At 49.4% G+C, this 19,057-nt stretch overlaps 1 protein-coding gene across 1 annotated transcript; it reads left to right on the top strand.

Annotated features, from left to right (window-relative positions):
* Nucleotides 1-1,068: 1,068 nt before the first annotated feature.
* On the top strand, nt 1,069-17,084 carry STIP1 (stress induced phosphoprotein 1). The gene is made up of 14 exons (XM_038411082.2): nt 1,069-1,365; nt 4,794-5,003; nt 6,133-6,274; nt 6,767-6,908; nt 7,615-7,783; nt 9,124-9,250; nt 10,149-10,251; nt 10,636-10,756; nt 11,698-11,794; nt 12,208-12,332; nt 13,149-13,185; nt 13,509-13,612; nt 15,935-16,107; nt 16,642-17,084. The coding sequence occupies exons 1-14, from the start codon at nt 1,357-1,359 to the stop codon at nt 16,712-16,714; spliced, it is 1,632 nt and encodes a 543-aa protein (XP_038267010.1). The 5' UTR covers nt 1,069-1,356; the 3' UTR covers nt 16,715-17,084.
* Nucleotides 17,085-19,057: the final 1,973 nt, after the last annotated feature.

The following is a 19,057-nucleotide window of genomic DNA, read 5'->3' as shown; positions in this document are numbered from 1 at the left end:
GTCTCTGGAAAACCCAGCCTGAACCAGTATTTATATATATGGAAAACACCCAAGGGCTGTTATTTTTCTGGAGCTGGTTACAATTGCTATGGCTGTTTTTTGTTTCTGGAGCAGCTGTGGTATCCCACAGAGTTGCATACAATCCCTGGCCACTGATACACTAAACATTCATAAATGTAATACAATATAGTCTTCAAAAACACTGCCTGTGGTTGCAATAGCTGTCACACCATGATGTACACATTTTGTACTGTGTACCTACCAGGGAATACTTTCTTAAACCTGGGATGCATAATTTTTGCACTTATTTACAATGAATCTTGTTCAAAGAATAATAGTTCTTGGCAAATGGGACTGGAATAGTTGCACTACAGCACCCACAGCACGTGTAAACTAAGGGCATGCAGGAAAGCAGGCCAGGTGCAAAAGCCCAAGAGAACTTAAGTGAAAATTACACATTGATCACATTGGGGGGACACCAACACAGTCTGTTCCCCAGCCTCAGAGCTGCAAGGTGCATGCAAACAGGATTCTTCAGTGAAGGGTGTGCAAGGCACGTGTAAAGAACCCAGCAGATTGGGGCCCTGGAAAGCATGTGCAAATATTACACACACGCGTGTGTGTGTGTGCAACGAGGCTGTAACGCCACCCCACATTGGTAACTCCAGCTCAATCAGACAGGCTACATTCATAGCCGCCTCCCGCCCCACGGAGTCGCCCAATAAGGGGATGGTGTCTTGATGACGCAGACCCGCTCCGCTCAATCAGGATGCAGTTCCTCGCATGTCGTCATTTTGTTCCTGAAACCCAATGAAAAGGATGGAAAATTCCAGAAACTGGCTCTAACCAATGGACACAGCCGTTGGAACCTGAGGGGATCTCCAGACCAATGGACTTTGAGAATTGCTGAGGCTATTGGAGATTCTGGCCAATCAGATGGGCAGAGCAGGGGGCGCGGTACTAGGCTGACATCCAATCAAAATTAGGGCCGGTGGGAGAGCTCCTCGGAGTGGTATTGATTGGCAGGCCGCCACACCTATAAGACGCGGGGTAGGTGGGGCTAGTGTCGATTGAATTTGTTTTCACCTATCACAGTACGTATCGCAATGATCCCCGTCTTCATTGACGCCGCGGAGGCGGAGAGCAGGCACGGCCTGGCCCGTGAGCGACACACCTTCTAATCTATCATGGTGTTGGGAGGGCGGGGCCTAGATGTGTACCTACCAATGGGGCGGCTCGGGCGGCTCAGGAGGCTTCTAGCAGGTTCCAGAAGGCGGCGTGAGAGGGGGTAGACCGGGCCGGAGAAGACTTAACCGACAGTGTCCCGTAGACAGAGCTTGACCCTGAGCCGGAGCCATGGAGAAGGTGGGGGGCGGGGCCTGAGGGGGGGACGTGGTTGGGCTGAGGAAGCGGGGGGCCCGCTGGAGGGGCGGGGTGCTGAGGGAGGGGTGTGAAGGCGGGAGCTGGGCAGCCGGTGGGGCGGACTGTAGAGGGCGCCTGTTGGGAGGGGGGTGGAGCTGGGGGGCCGCCGTGGGGAGGAGTCTGAGAGCGGGGGGCCGCAGAGGGGAAATCGGGGCAGCCGAGGGGGGCTGTGCGGCCTGTGGGTGGAGCTGGGGGACAGCCCACGAGGTGGGGGTAGGGGGAAAGCCGGGCGATGTGGGGCGGGCTGGCTGCGGCCTGGGGCAGGGGTTGAAATGTACAAGGGATGGAGCCTGGGGGGGGACTGGCTCAGGCAACCCGTGGAGGCGGGAGGTGTCAGGGTAGGAAGGAACAGCCCGGGGGTGGTGGTTGGCGGTGGGGGGATGGGACATAGCCGGGGCGGCAGTGAAGGGCCCTGGAGTAGGAGGGTTTGTCTAAACTAGGTTAAAAGGTGTCTCTTAAGAGCCTGTTGCCGGATACATTTTAACACCCTGGTGTAGATGGGGCAAGCTGTGTTTTAGCCGGTGCTAGTTGGGCAGGGTAAATCCTCCCTTGCACTACCAGCTAACACATGTCAAAGACCATTTTACCTTGGTTGCATTTGAGTGTCAAAATGTGTTTGCTGACATGGCTTTAAGATTTTTTTTTTTTTTTTTTAATACTTAGTCTAGATTGAGCCTGGAAAGAAGGCGGCAGAGTAAGTGAGTGTCGGTGCTTGGGTGACCGCACTCAGGAGAGGGTGGCTGGGATCTGAGGGGGTGGGGTAGATACTGAAGAGCAGTCTGGGACACTGGGAGTGGAACAGCTGTGAAGAGAGGTAGCCAGGAGTCCTGGAAGTTGGTGGTGGTGGGGTGTCTGGGGAGCAGGAGTGTGGAAGGAGATAGAGTGATTTGCGACAGCCAGCTGAGCAAGGAGCATCAGGGGAACTATAAAGTGCAGGGCATGAAAATATGTATGAGATGGTAAAGGGGGCAGCACTAGGAGTCTGAGTTGGTTGTAAACTAAATGTGTATGATAGGGGTTGTTCAAGGAACTGTCTGGAGATGTGTTACTGGGTAGCTGGGATGGAAGTACCATCCCCTCACGTTTTCAGCCTCACCTCTGCATATGCATGCACATCCCTGCCTCATACCCCTACCATAGAAGACGTGCCCAGGTAGGAGTAACTGTTTTTGTTGAGTAGCTGTTAAGGTCTCCAAGCAACGTTAAACTGTTTGGGGAGGGGGTGAAGAATGCATTGCATTCTTGTGCTGGAGATGGGAGCTGTACACAGCTGAGCTGCTGCTTAAACAAGGCTTATTAAGGTGCAGTAAAGAGACCCTGGGGTATCTTCGTTGGAGAGAATGTTTGGAGTATGTCTACAGCTGGCATAATACATGTCACCAGAATATCCCTCCTGCCTGTCCCACAAGAGAGCCTGTTGCTTTTGCATGGGTGAAGGGCTCTTAATTGTTTTCTCCACTAACTTCTAGCTGCACAGCTGACTTTGCTTCTTGGAGCACAGCAAATCACTGACCTGAGGGAGCTGCTTTATCTTGGAGTAAGGCAGTTGAGTTTAATTTCGCATCTTGGTCTAAAATTCATGTTGCTGTAGAACTAATAAACTGAGGCACTTGTGCTTGGTAGAGCCTAGGTATCGTGTGGATGAGGCCAGCATGAGCCTCCTACACAAGCACTGTCTTACCAATGCCCCACCCCACTATTCCTGTCCTTGATTCCTTCTGCAGGTACAGCTCTGCTTATGCCCCTCAGTCCTGACCTGCAGCCCCCTGCTATCCCAGCCCTAAATTCCACTTTCTCACATCTTTGCTGATGCCTGTCAATCCCAACTCCCTCCCCACTCCACTCAAGAAATTCCTCTTGTCTCCCCCCTCTGCAGACATAACTCCTGATTTATCTGAGTGCCATTCTTCATTTCCTGTCTTGGTCCCTGACTTGAGCAAAAAAAGCCCAGTTTTTGCACAATTATATGTTGGCTTTTTATCTTGCATACAGATATCCACTGTGGACTGGGATGAGGCCCACCAAAACTCTTTTCTTATGACCTGTGTCAGAATATAAATCCAGCTCTACAATGGAAAAAAGTTCTTAATTTGTAGCACCATCTCTGAGCTCTCAAGCCCGGAAACTGGAGTGCCAGTTTTGTCAGATACCTGAAAATTGAAGTAGAATGTCAAATTATATTTTTAAATTTGATTATTCTTCCTTCTGTCCCAAATAGTAAGGCTCTTACACTATCAGCTAATTTGGGGTGAGCATTGAAAAGCTTTTAGAGGCACTAATTATTTTGCCATTCATGGCATATAATTTAAAGATCCGTTAATGCTCAGGCCCAGTCAACACTGAAAAGGGAGATAGCATTGAACACAGCTTATAGGGAGCCATAATAACACTCCTTCTTGTAGAAGGGAGACTTTGGATGTAACTGGGATATGCTTCTGTTTGTACGGCAGACTTCAGGCTATGAAGTACTTGGAGAGTGGAAGTAACAGGCTGAGAAAAATGCAAATATTATATGCAACCTTCCTAAGGAGCTCATTATAGAGAGTTCCTACCTGATGTGCTGTTGAAGTGAGTTATCAGTGATTGCCTTCTTTTGGCCGAGACATATTGCTAGCAGTTTCTGGATTTTCGAGAGGTACTGCCTCTCCATCAGTTTACAGTTGCAGGGAAGTCATACCTACACAACTTTAACCACCTGATGACTTCTGGGTCTCTGGAGTGTTTGAGCTAGGTGGTTAAATCATAGGTAAATTTCCTTTGGCTCTGAACAGACTGATGGGCCCAAGCTGCGTCTTCCTAGAAACTGATGGCTTTCTTGGCCATTGTTTATTAAACTACTTGAATCAGTCATGTGGGAGAGTTCCACCCATGAGGGGGTCTCCAAAGAGGAGAAGTGGCTGGTTGGGTGAGAATTGCAAGAGAGATAAACTTGGTTATCTCTGATTTGGGGTATTCACAAACCTCTTACTGAGAAATCTGGAGTCCTTTGGTGTTGCACAACTTCTATGTCAGAACAGCCATGTCAGTTTCCGAGTTCTTATTGAATCTCTGTGCTGTCAAGACGCTGATCGTGCTTTTGTATTAACCTTTCTGGGACAGTATGTCTCCCTTCAAGCAGGTATTGAGTCAGAGTGGTTCCTGGTGAAAGATTATTCTTCCTATTCCAAGTGCTGACTGCAGTAAGACCCCAAGCAGCTGCTGTTTGTGAAAAACCCAAGAGGCAATATCAAGGGGCAGTTTTTAAAATCACTTTCCTGCCTGTGATGCTTTGAGTTAGGAAAGATAATTCAAGGGCCAGAGGATTGCTTCGAGACTTCCACCCATACCTGATCATACTAATCCCCTGCTCGCTCTTTCTCTCCCTTCGACAGGTGAATGAGTTGAAGGAAAAAGGTAACAAAGCCCTGAGCGCAGGCAACATTGCAGAAGCCATCAAGCACTATTCAGAGGCAATAAAACTAGACTCCAAGAACCATGTGCTCTACAGCAACAGATCTGCAGCCTACGCCAAGAAAGGGGAGTATCAGAAAGCACTGGAAGATGCCTGTAAAACGGTTGAGCTCAAGCCAGAGTGGGGCAAGGTGAGGGTCCCTCTCTATACTGTCTTTGGGGTCTTAAACCATGTTGTCTTGCCTGTGGACTGAATGTTAGGGCTGGTGTTATGAAGGTCAGACTGATCACAGTGGTGACTTTGTGCCTTAAAATCTTGGTCATTGGAGAGTCATGTTTTGCAATAGATGCCAATTGGAGTTAAAATGTGGTTACCGCCTGGCTCTCCCTAGCCACATGTGGCAGGAAAAATCGTATTTTGTAACAGCATAACCATGTTATCTTTGTAGTTTAAACCGGGAATAAATGATACCTCAGTGCTCTGAAAACATGCTGTTAAGAGGAATTCCTTTGATTTTTGGTGGAGATCTTCAAAGGAGCTGGAGTTAGGTGACTAAATCCCTTAGGACTCTGGGGAAAATCCCAGCTTTTTATTTATTTCATGTACGTATATGGCTTCCATTACTGTAGTATTTGTGGGCCTCGCAATCTTTAACATAGTTATCCCCACAATCCCCCTGTGAGGCAAGGCAGTGCTGCTAACCTCATTTTACAGATGGGAAATGAGGCAGAGAGACTGACTTTCCCAACATCACCTACAGTTTGGTGGAGCAGGGACTTGAACCCACGTGTCTTGAGTTTAACCCTGAGGAATTTCTCTTCAGTCAAAGCGGTTTCCAGTCTCTAGAAGTAACATTTGTGGCTGCTGTTCTATGTGTTGGCCACCATGTTGGTTGTCACTGGGGACTGAATCACAGACCTTCAGAGCTATAAGCCATGAGTCACTATAACTTGAGCTGAAAGGTTAGGCTCTATAGCTGAGGGCTGTGACAGACTCGTATGCTCTGGGCATGGGCCACAGAAGGTGACCTATAACACAGTGGCAGCTTACAAAGATGTGCTTGTCAAACCTCTGTCCTCCAGTGGTGTCTGTTTTCCTGCACAGGATATTGGGGTTTCTATTCCCTGCCATACAGGAGACATGGGCCTAAATGTTGCAGAGGCAGGTTGCTCTGCCCAGATTCCCATGTGCCCCAGTATGCTAGAGTCTGGGGTGGGGATGTAGTGATGCTGAAATTCCATGAGTTTGGGCACTCAACCCATCCTCCATTGGGACCTTATGACTTCCCGCCCCATTGTATCCCTCTCTCCTGCTTTCAGGGCTACTCCCGCAAGGCAGCTGCTCTGGAGTTCTTGAATCGTTTTGAAGAGGCCAAGAAGACGTATGAGGAAGGGTTGAAACACGAGCCGGGGAACTCGCAACTGAAAGAGGGGCTCCAGAACATGGAAGCCAGGCTAGCAGGTAAGGGAACGAACTGGGGGAGTAGGAATTGCAGCCAGAGATCTCCACTTAATATATAAGTACTGCTTTCTTCCAAGCCACCCTGCTTAAATGCTTGGCACTGAGAAGTTGCAGAGATCAGACTCCTCTCTGCACCTACAGTAAGTGCCTTCTCAGGGGCTCTGCTCTGCTCTTGGGTGGGCAAGAGGAGCATGGGAGAGAAAAGGTGCCATGGAATTAGGACTAGGGCTACCTTCTTTCCGCCAGGCAACTGGGCTTAAACTGCCCCTTTTTCAGCCCTGAGCTGGGACTGACAAGTCTATTCACAAGGCTCCCCGCCCCTGCATCTGGTCAAGGGGCAAGTATCATTCAGCAGAGGTTGGTTGTTGTGTTAACCATGCAGGCCGCAGCTTCCTTATAGCTGCCGAAATGTCATGCCCTGTATAAGGATCCTCTTGGGATTACTTGGTTGCTGAAATGACCAGTCTATGCTTCTGTTCCTGCCCCACACAGAGAGGAAGCTCATGAACCCCTTTAACATGCCAAACCTCTACCAGAAGCTAGAGAGCGACCCCCGCACAAGAGCCTTGCTGAATGATCCCAGCTACAAAGACCTGATTGAACAGCTCCGGAACAAGCCTTCTGACCTGGGGACGTAAGTTGGACCTACCCCAGTTTTGCTGAGGGTGGTTCCGCTGTGGTGTAATCTTGGGAAGAGTAAGGTTTCATCCTCTTGAGAGTAGTTTGTCCTAAGTCTCATGCATTGGGTCTCCCTTGTTCTACAAACTGCAGCTGTTCTGCCTCCATGCTCCTCATTCTACATCATGCCATCCCAGCGTATGCACGATCCAAGATGCCCAGTCATGCATCACCCCTTAGGCCCTGTCCTTGAGCCAAAAGGCAGAGTGTATATGGATCACTGTAACCATTCATGCTGCCCCTCGGATGCGCAGGCAGGGTCCTGGCTTGAGGGGCTCTGGGTTGGCATGTTATAGAGGAGAGCAGGATAGTAGCAGGGTGTAAAGGGGTTTGAAGTAGGCATCGGGGGCAGTAGCATAGCTGGGGGAAGAGCAAAGGGGCAAGTGAAATAGGAGTAGTGACGCAGGTGAAGCCCAAGCTATGTAAAATATAAAAGTACTGCAAAGAGGAAATAGAAAGCTAGTATTTAGCTCCCAAGGTGGTTCCCAGGTATCTGGCTTTCCTGAGTTTTCCCCCAGGCTACAGCAGGGAGAATCCAGCGCCTGGAGTTGGAGGTTCAAAATATCTTCCATCATCCCAGTTGGCCAAGATGTAGAAGCCAGGTCTGTAGGGCCTGTTTGAATGACTCCCAGCTACTTACTCCTCCCCCTTGCCTCTCTCAGGAAGCTGCAGGACCCGCGAGTGATGACCACGCTGAGTGTGCTCTTGGGAGTTGACCTCGGCAGTGGGGACGATGAGGATGAAGCCATGTCTCCACCTCCACCCCCTCCACCCAAAAAGGAACCCAAGCCAGAGCCCATGGAGGAGGATCTCCCAGAGAACAAGAAGCAGGTACCACCAGCTGAATACCTGATCCAGTTATGCTGAAAGCTTCCTGTCATGTGCAAGAACCTGGGCGGAGGGGTTTGGTGCAAGGGAATGACATTGAGTAGGGCTGCAAGGCATTCTAATAAAGATGCACTGGTCTCAGGAACAGAGCAGATACTTGGCTGGCTGTGCAGGGCAGTAGGTCAGCTGATCAGCTCAGATTGACCATTGGCCCTATGATGGGAGCCTTAGCACAGACCCTTCTCTTCTGAGGCTGCATAACCTTGTTTCCTTTGTGTTCACTAGGTTAACAGGCTATTGCTATGGAGCTCCTGTTGCCTCTGTTAAGGGGCAACTGCCTGCTTGGGAGGAGGGTTTAAGTTTCATGGTTAGGTTTTTACCTGCACTTAGGGTCAGTGGCCAGGGCAAGGAATTCATCTTGGGTTCTGCCTGCACCTGGATTTCCTATGGCAATAAAACAACCAAGATTAGGGGCCTGACCTCAGTAGGTGCTGTTCTAAGAACTACTGCCCATAGCTGGTTCAGACCTTGTGGTTTGGTGGGGGAGATCCTGTTAGAAAATCAGGCACTTAATCTGTTGACAAGTAAGAACTGGTAGCAGGCAAGGCCTCCCCAGCCTTCATTTTCTCACTGGGGAAAGGATGGGGCCTGACTGTTTTCAAAGACACCGTTAGTTCCTCTTGGCTTCCATTAGAGCTCAGCACCTAAGGCTATGAAGGCCCACTGAGTTGACTTTCAGTGTGGGAGGAAATAAGTTGCCTTGTTATCTTAGAAATGTGCCATGCCAATTGGCAAGTGCATTAACCTTTCCTAGTATGCAGAAGGCTGGCTTGCTTCTCCCCTGAATATAACATTGTTAGTGTGCCAGACTAGCCTCTTGTCTATAGTCCACCCGTAGATGCCCTCCATGCAACCTGCAAATCGTCCTATCACACTGCTCCATGTGTTATCGCTGGACTGGAAACATAGGTAATTAGAGCAAGGCTCCCAGTTGAGGACAGGAGTGCTAGCACATCACTGTGGGAAACCTTCCCCTCCAACCTTGTGCTGTCTGTTTCCTGGCACCAGGAAATACCAATATTGCATGTGTTTGTAAGCACCAGGCTCCAGAAGTAAACACTTGTGCCCCCACAAGTCTTGGTTCCAGTGGTGGTGGGAAGGGGTGATGCTAGGAAAGCCTGTGAATGTCTGGCACTGGTCATTAGAAAGATATTGTAGCATAGGCCAGGACTCAGCTCATGGCTTGGACTCCAGACCTGGGTTGTAAGTCCTAAGAGAGCTGAAGGGTTTGATACAATGGCAGCTGGAGATGCTTTTTCTCCTTCCCCTCCCCCCATTTTCAGGCTCTGAAGGAGAAGGAGCTGGGAAATGAGGCCTACAAGAAGAAAGACTTTGATGGGGCACTTATGCACTATGACAAAGCTAAAGAGCTGGATCCCACCAACATGACTTACATCAGTAACCAAGCAGGTAAGTGGCAAGTTCCAGTCTGATCTTGAGTGCTGCTTCCAAAATCTAACTCTAAAAGAGATTCTCCCCCCCACACACACTGAGACGCAGCAACCTCTGGGGTGAAATGGGACAGCTGTCTGTCAACAGGACAGAAAGATTAAGGAGAATCTTATAATAATTGAAACAGCAGCGAGGAAGAATGGAATTATCTGACCTGGAATATGTTTGAGTCCCCAGAGTTACCAAAAGGGCTGTAGAATGTCCTATAGGTACAAGGAGTCAGTCTCTTACCACATCTGTGCCCCTTCGCCCCATGCTGAGGCTGGTGGAGTAGATGGTGTGCTTCCCTGTGGGGTTCCTTGGCAGTTTCCCATCCACATGCTGATCTAGCCCAGCCCTGCTCAGCTCACACAAGCTCATAATGCATATTCCAAGTGGTGGTGGTGGCACAGGCTACTGTGCCTCACATAAAATTGGCTGCCAAGTCCCCCCCACCCCCAAACTGCTCCTCTGATATGATGCTGCTCAGTGTTGAGTCGCACCAAGAAGGAAATGGGTGCGTGCAAGTGCCCAGTTCCTCCACCTGTTGAAAGTCACTGTAGTTCAGGGGGAACTCAGTGGCCAGTTTTATATCAAAGAGTACAGAAGTGACCTTTCCCTGACCGCATTCTGTGAAAATTGCTACTTTCCCCATGACATTGGTGTTAATTTAAAAAACTGCAATTTTTCTCAGGACCCTACCCGTGAGGCACACTACATTTCAAAACAATATTAGCAGAATGTGGATTTTAGAGCACATAGAAGTGTCAGCCTTTAAACAGAGTGCGCAGCCTTAATTTGAGTGGCATTGGGGCTCTGCTAGAAGAACAATGCAGGTGGTAGGAAGTGGTCTCACATGCGTTTTTTCCTCTTGCAGCGGTGTATTTTGAGAGAGGCGACTACAATAAGTGCCGAGAGCTGTGTGAGCAGGCCATTGAGGTGGGGCGTGAGAACAGGGAGGACTACCGGCAGATCGCCAAGTGAGTGAATCCACCATGGGGCTGGGGCTTACGGTAGCAAGCATCTTCACCACCTGCCCTTCTCCTTGGGATCCTATAGCACCTTCATCAGCAGTGTATCCAAGTACCTTCTAGTTATACATGAAGAAACTTCTCACCTCCAGGTTGCTAGTTCAAATCCAGCTCAGGTCTGGGCTATGGTTATTAGCCAGTGACTTGAAACGAGTTTGCTGGGTCTTAGTCGCTATCACAATTGACCACTGTGCCACAGACACCGAACTCTCCTCTGCAGGGGTCCTCTGGGTCAGGGAGAAAAACTTCATTACGGAGGATTGTGCAGGGAGGTGCCATACTTCTGTCCCCTATTGCCCTTATCTTGATGCTGGCTGCTTTCTCCACATTCAGAGCTTACGCAAGGATTGGCAATTCCTACTTCAAGGAGGAGAAGTATAAGGAAGCCATCCAGTTCTATAACAAGTCTCTGGCTGAGCACCGGACTCCAGATGTGCTAAAGAAGTGTCAGCAAGTGAGTGTGGGGTCGCGTTCCCTAGTGCATGTAGGGCCTGCTGCAGGGTGTGCACCCACTTGCACAGCCTTCCGCTGCTGGCAGAGCAGAGACCTCATCCTGCCACTCAAATGTCCTGACTCTAAAATTCAAGCCTCATAGCATGTTTGTAGCTAGGGGGCTTCTAGGGCTCCACGTATTATTGGAAACATGATTTTTGCCAAGTTTCCCTATTACCATGGCTGTGAGCTCCTGACACCTTATGTTAATCCTTTGTTCGAGTCTTCCTTTTGCAGACACAATTCTTGCCTCCAGCAAGAGTGGGAACCATAGAATTAACTAGATTCAAGGAGGGGGAATTTACCCCTCTCTGAGGTATTATTTCCAGCTGTCTGAAGACTTGGGCAAACATCAGCAGTTAAACTCAGTTGCATGAAGTTTTCACTATAGCCATGAAGGCTAGAAGCATGATCTTTTCAAACAAAGTGGGAGGTTTTGAAGCATCAGGGTGGCTGCTTTGCTGCAGCACTACAAGACACAGGGTCCTGACTTGTCCATCGGCTGGAACACATTCCTTACTGCTGCATGATATCTGTGGGTATCTGTGTGAGAGCAGCCAGTCTGGGTGAAAGTGGATCAATGGAGTAACTCAGCCTGACCTCCATCTGGCACTGGCTCACAGCATGGCCACTCTGTCTAGCATTCCATGGGGAGCCTGCTGGGCTGGGTGGCTTTGTGTGGAGGATGGGGAGACCACTGGAGCTCCCTGCAGCATTTACCAGGTGTGGGCATCACGTTCTCAAGCCCCATCAGCTCCCTGTGTCTTGACCATTTTACCCTACTGCTGCCTGGATGCAAAAAGCAGGGAGCAGTCTGTAGTGAATGAAATATATTGCCAAGGAGTGGGGGGGTATTACTGAGAGGAGCAGGGTCTATTGCATCATACCATGCTTCCTCCACAGGCTGAGAAGATCTTGAAAGAGCAGGAGAGATTGGCGTACATTGACCCCGATCTGGCTCTGGAGGAGAAAAACAAAGGCAACGAATGTTTCCAGAAAGGTAAGGGCTCTCAAAGCTTGACCAGGAGTCAGTGCTCTTCACTGCAACATAGGCAGGGCTGCAGGGCTGGGTTAATGGGCCAGTCTCTTCAGTAGTCATAAACAAGCCTGCCTCGTGTATCCTGGTCTTTTCCTTGCTGTGGGGGTGTGACTGAATCTGGCATTAGCTGTTTCTATAGCATCATCCTGGGATGTTGTCGGCCCAGCCTCACTCCATATCCAATCCAGTAGAAGTGGGTAGCCTGATTTCCAGAGCTACAGCTGAAGCCAAGAGGCACTGCAGGTTCCTGGGCTGTGTGGCAAAGGAGGGAAGAGTTAAGCCATGCTCTGGTGAATGGGTTAGTGCAGTGCTTACGAGTGAGTGCAGGGGTTCAGGGGTCCCTATGATTTACCACTGCCCTCTTCTCCTCTTAGGGGACTATCCCCAAGCAATGAAACACTACTCAGAAGCTATCAAACGCAACCCTAACGATGCCAAACTCTACAGCAACAGAGCTGCCTGCTACACCAAACTCCTGGAATTCCCGCTAGCGCTAAAGGTAAGCACCGGAGGCCGCTTGTCTCTGAGTCCATCCTAGACATGCATTACTAGGGCTCCGGGCCAGCAGCAAACCAGGGCTTCTGTCATCCTTGCAACAAACCTGGACGTCGTCTTGCTGTCCCCAGAGATGATGATTTCTTTGTATTACTGTAAGTGCCCCAGTTCCAGGCCCAGGACTCCATTGTGCTAGGTGCTGTACAAACACAGAACAGTCCCTGCCCCAAAGAGTTGAAAATACATGCTTAGAATTATCTCCAGTTACCCAACAGCTTGTGTTAATTGTACTCCAATCCAGGTTTGGTGATGGGCCAACATCTTTAAATCTTTCAGCCCTGTGTCCCAACCCCATCATCCCTCTGAACATTGCTTTCCAAAGCATTTAACCTTTTAGAAGCTCCACGCTCAAGTATAGGCCTTTTCTTGGCTGGCCTGGCAGCTTGTGAAATGGCAGCATTTCTTGCTTAGGGCAGTTAAATAGGTATGAACACAGGCGCTGATAGGTGCTCCTCTCCTCCCTCTCCGTTCCCCCCTCTGCAAACAACAAGCAGGGCCTCAGGGGGAAGAGGCTGGGCAGGCCTTGGGGCAGAGCATGGGGCAGGGCCACGATGCAGGCACTGGGGCCCACAAAAGATTAATCTAGCCCTGTGGGTGCTAAGCATCCTTCCCCCCCTTTTTTGGGGAGGGGTGGGTGCTTGAGCACCCACGGAGTCAGTGCCTATGGGTATGAAGCAGGCCAGGTGTCTTGCTAATAAAATGACAAACCTAATAACTTTACTGCAGAGAGAACTTAATATGGTGCCTTCTTTCCTTTTAGGACTGTGAAGAATGTATCCGGCTAGAACCTACATTTAGTAAGTGACTGTGTCTGACTGGGGTGGGGAGGGTGATTTTCACAATTCACCTTGGCTGGCCTATCTTCTCACGTGACACTGTGTGGAATAGCCACCATGTACTGAGGTGAGGGGGGGAGCCTGGGCTGATACTGTAAAGGCCTGTGGAATCGTTCAGGCTGAACATACCTTAAGTTCATCCTGTTGGCCAGGGCCTGTGGTTCCTAATCGGTGTTTCACATACCCTGCTGACCTTGCTACCAAAGGCGACCTGTGGTGGAAGCACAGGCAGGGAAGAAGTGTTCAGTAAGGATAAACTCCAAGGGATTGTGTTTTGCTTGCAGTCAAGGGTTACACCCGAAAAGCTGCGGCGCTAGAAGCCATGAAGGACTATACTAAAGCCATGGACGTCTACCAGAAAGCTCTCGACCTGGATTCCAATTGCAAGGTGAGAGCATCTGATGCCTAGCAGTACTATACTGCCAGCAGTTGTCTGATGTTGGAGAGCCAAAGAGGTGGCTTGATCCTGGCCTGCAAGTGCTCTCAGGAATCTTCTCCACCTGCAGGTAGAGGGCTTTTTAATGTAGCAAATAAAGACAGAATGAAGTTCAGACTGGAAATAAGGTAAAGTAACTCTTTAACAGGGAGCATAATTAACCGCTAGAACAGCCTCCTGGGGTTGTGGTGGATTCTCCATCGCTGGTGTATAAATCAGGACTGGGCATGCAGCCTCTAAAAGAGCTGTGCTAGCTTAGAGATGTCAAACTCCTTTGGGAAACAGTGCTGAATTCTAGGCTTAATTTTGGTCTGTGGGTTAGGATATAAATGTCCAGGGGGATCCCTGTTGGAGTTAATGGGACTTGTACAGAGATCAGGGGATATAACCTTTATAATAACAGCTACCTTTTTAGCTCATTTATTGCTGCCTTGACTCATTGCTCAGTGGGGTAATAGACTTCTATTTAGGCTCAGTACTTTATTTCTTTCCTCTTTATTTCTCCAGATTTTTGAGTCTCCTCTGTGCTTCCTGCCACAACTCACCATTCTGAACATGGTGAAAACAATTAAGAGTCCTTGCGGCACCTTAGAGACTAACAAATTTATTTGGGTATAAGCCTTTGTGGGCAAAAACCCACTTCATCAGATGCATGGAATAAAAAATACAGTAAGCAGAATATATATATTATAGCACATGAAAAGATGGGAGTCGCCTTACCAAGTGGGGGGGTCAGTGCTAACGAGCCAATTCAGTTAAGGTGGAAGTGGCCTATTCTCAACAGTTGACAAGAAGGGAGAAATACGAAGGGAGGAAAGATTACTTTTGTAGTGCTAACAAGGCCAATGCAATCAAGGTGGCCCATTTCAAACACCTGACAAGAAGGTGTGTGTATCAGCAGAGGGAAAGTTACTTTTTGTAGGTTTCAGAGTAGTAGCCATGTTAGTCTGTATCCGCAAAAAGAAAAGGAGTACTTGTGGCACCTCAGACTAACAAATTTATTCGAGCATAAGAAGTGAGCTGTAGCTCATGAAAGCTTATGCTCAAATAAATTTGTTAGTCTCTAAGGTGCCACAAGTACTCCTTTTGTTTTTACTTTTTGTAGTGACCCATCTACTCACTATCAAATTAGGCCTCATTGAAGACGACTGGGAGTGGATGGGTCTCTACAAAAAGTAATTTTCCCTCTGCTGATACGCACACCTTCTTGTCAGGTGTTTGAAATGGGCCACCTTGACTACATTGGCCTTGTTAGCACTACAAAAGTAATCTCTTTCCTCCCTTGGTATTCCTCCCTTCTTGTCAACTGTTGAGAATAGGCCACTTCCACCTTAATTGAATTGGCTCGTTAGCACTGACCCCTCACTTGGTAAGGCGACTCCCATCTTTTCATGTGCTAGAATATATATTCTGCTTACTGTTTTGGTTTTTTGTTTTTTTTTGTTTGTTTGTTTGTGTTTTTACTCCATGCATATGATGAAGTGGGTTTTAGCCCATGAAAGCTTATGCCCAAATAAATTTAACCTTTTAAGGTGCCACAGGACTCCTCATTATTTTTGTTAATACAGACTAACATGGCTACCACTCTGAAACCTGAAAATTGTAAGCGTCACTTCCATTCCATCCACTACAGCTAGTTAATGTTGACCACAAACTGGGCTCTCGAGTTGACACTTTAATCAGAGTAAGAGGGGGTAGCAGAACTGGCCCCTCCGAATCACTGTCAAGGTCTCTGCAGACTCGGACAGATAGAACTGTCTGTTGCTGGTCCCATTTGGAAGGTTTTCTGCAGACATAAGAGCTAGAAATTTCTCTTTTAATGAAAGTTGAGATTCTACAGTCTGTCACACAAGCCATGTAAGCATGACACCCTGTTGTCAACCGTAAATCATTGGGCTCCATGTCTGGGTAAAAGTATTATGCAGTAGATCAGGCTAGGTGATCACAATGGTCCTGTATCCTAAGACTGTCTGTCTGTGGGTGTGGGAGCAGCCTTGTTTTTGCCGAACTGAACTGACTTGATGTACTGGCTAGACAGCCTTTCCCCCAGGGTAAGCTGTGCTGAAATGCCTTGCAAAGGTTCCCTGGCAGGGATCTGTTCTGGCTGTGCTCCTTGAGGCCCAGGTTGTAAAGACTAATGACTGAGAAGGCCTAGAGCCTGTGTCCTGTCACCAAACCAACCTTGCATGGCATTACCATTGCCCCTCACCAGCCAGGGTACAGTAGCTAGCTCTGACAGAGCTGCTCATGCTGCCCCTGCCATTCTTGCTTCAGGAAGCCGCTGATGGCTATCAGCGCTGCCTCATGGCCCAGTACAATCGCAACGACAACCCTGAGGAGGTCAAGCGGCGTGCCATGGCTGATCCTGAGGTGCAGCAGATCATGAGTGACCCAGCGATGCGGCTGATCCTAGAGCAGATGCAGAAGGACCCACAGGCGCTGAGCGAGTGAGTGAGGCTGCCTGAACGTGGGGGTGACTGGAGCTTGGGTCTGGGTAGATCTAGCTCCTGAGGAGCTGCATTGTGCTTCCTGCTGAGCCACATAGGGGTGTGTTTCATAAGGAACCTATAGCACTGCTTAGCTCGGCCTTTAAGTGGTGCTGTTGGGTCCAAAACCAGTATTCCATGCTGGTCCCTATAGAAGGGGACCATGTCCACATCAGAGAGCCCATAGCATTTTCTCAAGAGTTAGGGTGTTCACCCCAGTGCCTTGGCTGAATTCCCCCATTCTGGGAAGTTTGGACTTCTTACAGTCCATCAGTTTCAAGCATGTGCAACATGTTCCTTTACCCTCTCAAGCACAGTTGTCTGACACCAACCACCCCTGACCCTTGCATGCCACCCCATAGGTGGCTGTGTCACAGGCAAGGAATCCTTCATAAAAAGACACTGGGCCCCAACCTGGTGGCAGCTACATCTTGTAGGTGATGGAAGTGTCAAACTCAAGTGCTTTGGGGTGATACTACTTTTTCCTCTCTGCAGACACTTAAAGAACCCAGTAATAGCCCAGAAAATCCAGAAGCTGATGGATGTTGGTTTGATTGCAATTCGGTGATGACTTCGCCACCCTGTTCTGCCCCTTTGCCTGTTCATAGGGCAGCTGGGACATTTGGACACTGGCAGTACAAGCAAAAGGAAAGGGTATCTCAATAGGAGATAAAGACTTGTACAGTATCATGCTCTCTACGGGACCTGCTGCCCACACCACCGATGCCAGTGTGGGGCCAGCTGGCCACTTTCTCTCCAGTTCCTGTATCTTCCAAGCAGCTTGTTCCATTGTTGAGCTGCCCCTCCCCTCTGTGGTTCTTTCTCTTTGTTGGCAGAGGCCCAGGAGGTGGCGGCTTCTAACTGTTCATTGTCTGCTTCTTCTGGCTGTGAGACTGCATTGCCATGCCGCACTCCCAATAAAAGAGCAAAGCAGTCAACGGTGCTTCTGGGTCTGTCTGTCTGTCTGTCCCTCCTCCCCACAAGACAACCAAGGGAACGTCTGTTTCAAGATCCCAGACGTGTCCATGTATGCTTTAGAAAGGTTGCATGTGTCATCTCTTAGCAGCCAGAGTGCTTTGCAGCTAGCCATCCCCCAGGAGGCGCTAGAAGGCACCTGGCTTCACTTGTCACTGGCTGTATCTGTCTCATGCCAGTAAGTGAAACAGGAAGTGTCTCTCTGACATGCCTCTGTATGTAGCCAGACAGGCGCGATGTGGATCCTCTGCTGGTGTCACAAGCTAACAGGGTTATGCTGGCACCAGTCCAGCACCTGGCCTGTAGCCTTTAAGCTCATGAACAGACAGTACAGACTCTGGTCTCTATCATTGTGAGAGCAGGATTCCTGGGTTCTTTCCTGGAATCCCTGTCTTGTGGGGACTGGTTGGTATGAAGATCCCCTGGTTGGTATGGAGAGATGACAAACACCCTGGTAGCAGGGCTCACTCTGCAAGGGGAGTGTCAAGCTACCCCTAGGGGCACCCTGCCCCAGCCTGTTGCCCTACAGGATCCCCTCCTCTGTCATGCACTTTATATGGCATTGCAGGGGTTGACATGAGCTGGGGGGGACATTGCTGCACCTCATTCTCCCTGCTAGCAGAGGGAGCTGTGGCACTGGGTGTATTTCCTCCCTACCTTAGAAAGGCAGAACTCTGTAGCCCCAGCGCAGCGAGTGGGCTTATTCTCCTGCCAGCCGATCCCAGCTGCAGGGTGCACCTACCCTCTTCCCCAGGGGACCTTAGCAGCTGCGTCCCCATCCCCCTTCTGCAGAAGCTGTGCCTGAACAGAGCTTCTGCTGCTATAAATACAGCACCCACAGAGGCAGGAAGGAGGCTCTGCTGCAGAACAGGAACTAGCACTGTGACACAGGCTTAGCTGTTCAGATCCCAGCATGATGCGCCAAAATGGTCTCCAAAATGCTGTGCGCTGTTCCTCTGCATTTGGCCTGGCCAAATCTTGCACCTCTCTCCTTACAGGAGGGTTTAGGACAGACAGGTGGGAACTAAATACCTCTTTGATCCCCCAACCCAGCTCAAACTTTCCCTTCTCTAGCTTGTCCTATCAGCTTTCCCCAACTTCAAGTGTGGTCTGACATGCTCCCTCTTTCCATGCAGCCAGTCCCATTCCCCTCTCCTGCCAGATATACTGACTCAGCTCTATGTTCAGCAGAGCCCTGCGTGTTAACTTTGATCAAGGCTCTTTTTTTTTTTTTTTCCTCCTCCTTCCTCTCTCCCACAGTTGTGCTGATGGACTGCACGGGCTGGCAGTCTTATGTTGACAAGCCAAGCTTTGAGGATTGCACTTCACTTTAGGAGGAGAGGGGTCAGTTGGAGCAGAACTAGGAGTCAGGACTCCTGGGGCTCCATTCTTAGGAGTGGGGTCCAATGGCTTAGAGAAGAGTTGGGACTGCAGCATTCTCTGCCAAAACATGTGACCTAAGGGCAATTAGGGAAGCAAGACACCTACGTGCTGGGGTGGGAGAAGTGATAAGTGCCGTAGCACTCCAAACACAGTTGCTCCAAACACAGTTGCCATGTACAGCTGGATGCTTCTCAACAGTTTCCCAACTTCCAGTGGCCAATGGTGGTGTGGGAACATAAGAACTGCAAACCCAAATCAGCCCAGTGAGTCCAGTCTTCCCACCAGTGCTTCCTGCATCAGAGGAAGGTTCAAGGCACCCTGGGGTCCTGTCTGCAGGACACATTCCCCCACTGAACACCTGTCAGCATTCTGCTCCCATTCATTTCCCTCATACGTTCTTGCCACCTGCTTGATGAGCCCCCGGATGAACTGAAATCCTTTCTGAACCTTTGGCCTGTAATGGAATCATGTGGCCCTGAATTCCACTGCCTGTGTTTTCACCATGTACTGCTCAGTGGGGCAGAGGAAAATTCAAAGGGAGACTCCCTTCCTT

The sequence above is a fragment of the Dermochelys coriacea genome, chromosome 7, assembly GCF_009764565.3.
Source record: "Dermochelys coriacea isolate rDerCor1 chromosome 7, rDerCor1.pri.v4, whole genome shotgun sequence".
Lineage (NCBI taxonomy): Eukaryota > Metazoa > Chordata > Testudines > Dermochelyidae > Dermochelys > Dermochelys coriacea.
Note: the sequence above shows the minus strand (reverse complement) of the source record. Positions and strands in the feature narration are given on the sequence as shown.